The sequence below is a fragment of the Lolium perenne genome, chromosome 4 (assembly GCF_019359855.2).
Source record: "Lolium perenne isolate Kyuss_39 chromosome 4, Kyuss_2.0, whole genome shotgun sequence".
Lineage (NCBI taxonomy): Eukaryota > Viridiplantae > Streptophyta > Magnoliopsida > Poales > Poaceae > Lolium > Lolium perenne.
In genome coordinates, this window is record NC_067247.2 from 324,126,988 (window position 1) to 324,130,172 (window position 3,185).

Below are 3,185 nucleotides of genomic sequence, written 5' to 3' on the forward strand. Positions count from 1 at the left end.
ATATGTCACAAGGAAATGACGATGAGGCCGGCGGAAGCGGAGGACAAGGTTGATGGCATGGTCTTCGTGCACGTTGTCGGATTGTATGCTTGTAATGGATTGTAATATTGGACATTGCACTATGGACTCTATGTAACTTGTGTGGATGGACTATGGACTCTATGTAATGCATTGTATGCATGAATATGTGTGTTTGATGTATTTGTGGTGTTCCCGTAGTGTTTGGTGATGTTATGTTGAAGATTATATGTGTATATGCTTTATTGTCAATTGCTATATTTGAAATGCAGGGAATAAGCAAAAAACAGCAAAAAAAATGAAAAAAACAGGGCCCTTTGCCGTGCGTGTGCACACGGCAAAGGAGCCACGTGGCGGCAGCCTGTAGACCTGGGAGCTCCTGGGGCGTGCCTGTAGGGGGCTTTGCCGTGCGTGGTAGAGCTAGCCCGCACGGCAAAGGCGCGCACGGCAGCGAAGGGTGGCGCACGACAACGTCGGTCGCACGGCAAAGAAAAGCAGCGCACGGCAAAGTCCTCGGGCACGGCAGCCCCCCTGCCCGCACGGCAAAGAAGTGCCGCACGGCAGCGTTTGCAGCGCACGACAGAGATGGAAGCGCACGGCAAAGAGCTTTGCCGTGCAATCCTTGCACGCGCACGGCAAAGGTGGCTTTGCCATCGATGGCGTTGTCGTGCAAACTTTGCCGCGAGGGCACGCACGGCAAAGCCGTTGCCGTGCGTATAGGCCTCTTTGTCGTGCAAAGTGGAGCACGGCAAAGGCTGGCTTTCCCCTAGTGCTCCCAATTATCCTACCTCATGTCAAGGCTGGACATATGAGAAGACGGTTGCCATGGAAAGATCTTAGCCATGAGAACAACATATTAAGACACCCTAGCTTTCTAATATCATATTCAATTAATGCACTAGCCAAGTTTTCAAAAATCCAAAATGTTACTCCTAGTAAAGGTTAGGCTATACATTTTTACATTGTGAGCATGCTCACGACAAAGCCCTTATGGAGAGAAATGGGGCCTTCACCGTGTGTTCTAGGCATCCGGCAAATTACATATTTTCTATATTGAGTTATTGACACCGAATGAAAATATCGTTTTGCATCAATTTTTTTCTCATGGCAAATGACGTTGAAGTTGCCCCAACCCAAGGTTCAAAAAAGCGAGCTTAAGCACCGTTTAAGCGTGCATGACAAAACAGACATATGTAAACCTAAAATAGGAAATATTGAATAATCTCACGTAGTTCTGTGTTATTTCTGGTCCAACAAAAGGCCCAACACGATGCATCTTGCTTCTCAGGTCGTAGCCAAACACATGATCCCCTCCAAAAGGCCCAATAACCTCACGCGCTGCAAATAAATCGATCCCCTCGTGCTTCCCAGCCTCCCAGATCCTAGGTCGTAGCCGCTACTCACGCACGCCCGCCTCTCTCACTTTGATCCCCTCGATCTGGACGGAAAGGGGATGAGGGGAACGAGCAGCTGGAGGAAGGGGATCATGTCTAGGCGGCCTTGAGGAAGATCTAGAGGGCGGCGTGAAAGAGGAGTTTGACCAACGGCACGGAGGAGCTCCAGTGGTGTTGTCTCTTGCTTCTGCCTCGACACGGGAGCGGAACTGGGATGAGTACGGAATTCCTAACCCTAACCCTCTTGCTTCTTCCTCGACACCGCGTGAGAGCCCGTCTCCACAACTCCTCCTCGCTTTTCCTCTCGCTCAGACCGAAAGCTGAGCGGAAGGGCTCCGCTTAGCTCTAATCTACGCTTAAGCGTACGCTCAGGAACGCTTTTTTTAACCATGCCCCAACCAGCATGGAAGCATTTCCGAACTACAAAGCCGAACATGATCGAAAAGTTCCGACTTCAGAGCAGGTTGAGCAGCACCGGCCATATCGATATACCGCAACTTAATTAGGCCCACTGAAAAACGAACTTGGAATTTGACACAGAATCACCAACGTCGTCGAGGTTCCCAACGTAAGTAACTGAAAAAAGTTTATATAACTTCGGTCAATCAATCCTCGGCTGCCGGAAGAAAAGATCGCTCGAACTCGGCATCCATGAGGACGCCGGCCATGACATGGACCACGGTCTGGTCCCTGACGATATCGCCGCACTCCGACCGCACGCCGTTGACGACGAGAGCCCCGTCCGCGTCCCTCCAGGCGTAGATCTTCATGCCAGACACGGAGTCCAGTAGCCTCACCCGCTCGCGCAGAGGCACGTCCTCAGAGTGCAGGCGCCGGGGCACCGCGGAGAAGCCGAGCACGCGCGAGACGACGGCGTAGGTGTCGTCTCTGGCCTTCCCCTCCGCGGCGCTGCCGTTGGATTGCAGCTTGAGGACACGGAGGAACGACTCCGGCGAGGGCACGAAGGCGGTGAATGCGAGGTCCCTCGGGAGCATGGACAACATCATCTCGCCGAACTCCCCGAGGCTCGCGCTCATCGCGGCGCAGTGAGCAGGAGGATCATGGGAGGACGACGATGTTGTGTGGATGTCGTGGCGCATTGGTGGCGAGGAGGAAGGTAGGGAGAGGAGCAGGAGGACGATGAATAGTAGGGTCACTGCAGAGGCGGCGGCGATGCCTGCAAGTAGGTGCCGTCGTTGCGACAGCAGCCGTGGCCTGAGCGTCCTCCTTGTGGCCATTGTGATGTGAGATTGACTGATAACTAGTGGATTTGAACTGGTTTTGGGAACTAATTAGCTGCAGCCTGCAGATGCATTGCACTCCACACTCTTGTTTAGTTAGACGGTGGTGCAAGGGGTCGGTGGGCGCGGCGCGACCGGAGATGACGGATCTGGCTGGTGCCCCTGCTGGCCTGCTCTCTTCCCGATGCTGAACTTGGAAACTGAAGTAACGTAGTACTGTACTATACTCTTAACGATTGTCGAGGAGGAGCTGCGTGCGCGTGCCGGCGTCAATCAGGCGACGCGGCGAGCTGCGTTGACGACGCTGACCATAGTGCAAAACGGGCCGGCTGGTTGGCGCTCCATTTCGCGGGAGGTGCTCTACGCCGACCTGGTCGGCGCCAGTGGAGTTACCGCATACCCTCTAGACGTATATGGGCTCGGCCCACTATCATGATCGTCGTATCGTTCGTTTCGGGATTATTCATTCGTTCATTTTGGGGGTTCGTTCGCTCTTCGTTCAGACGACCAGTTCGTCTAGCATTTGAACTAC

At 53.4% G+C, this 3,185-nt stretch overlaps 1 protein-coding gene across 1 annotated transcript; it reads right to left on the reverse strand.

The window, feature by feature from the left end:
• Positions 1-2,017: 2,017 nt before the first annotated feature.
• On the reverse strand, positions 2,018-2,696 carry LOC127349075 (uncharacterized). Its single transcript, XM_051374869.2, has one exon. The coding sequence runs from the start codon at positions 2,648-2,650 to the stop codon at positions 2,018-2,020; it is 633 nt and encodes a 210-aa protein (XP_051230829.1). The 5' UTR covers positions 2,651-2,696.
• Positions 2,697-3,185: the final 489 nt, after the last annotated feature.

Excerpts from the sequence above, each read along its gene's own strand:
- LOC127349075 (XM_051374869.2), bottom strand. The coding sequence starts at position 2,650 with ATGGCCACAAGGAGGACGCTCAGGCCACGGCTGCTGTCGCAACGACGG.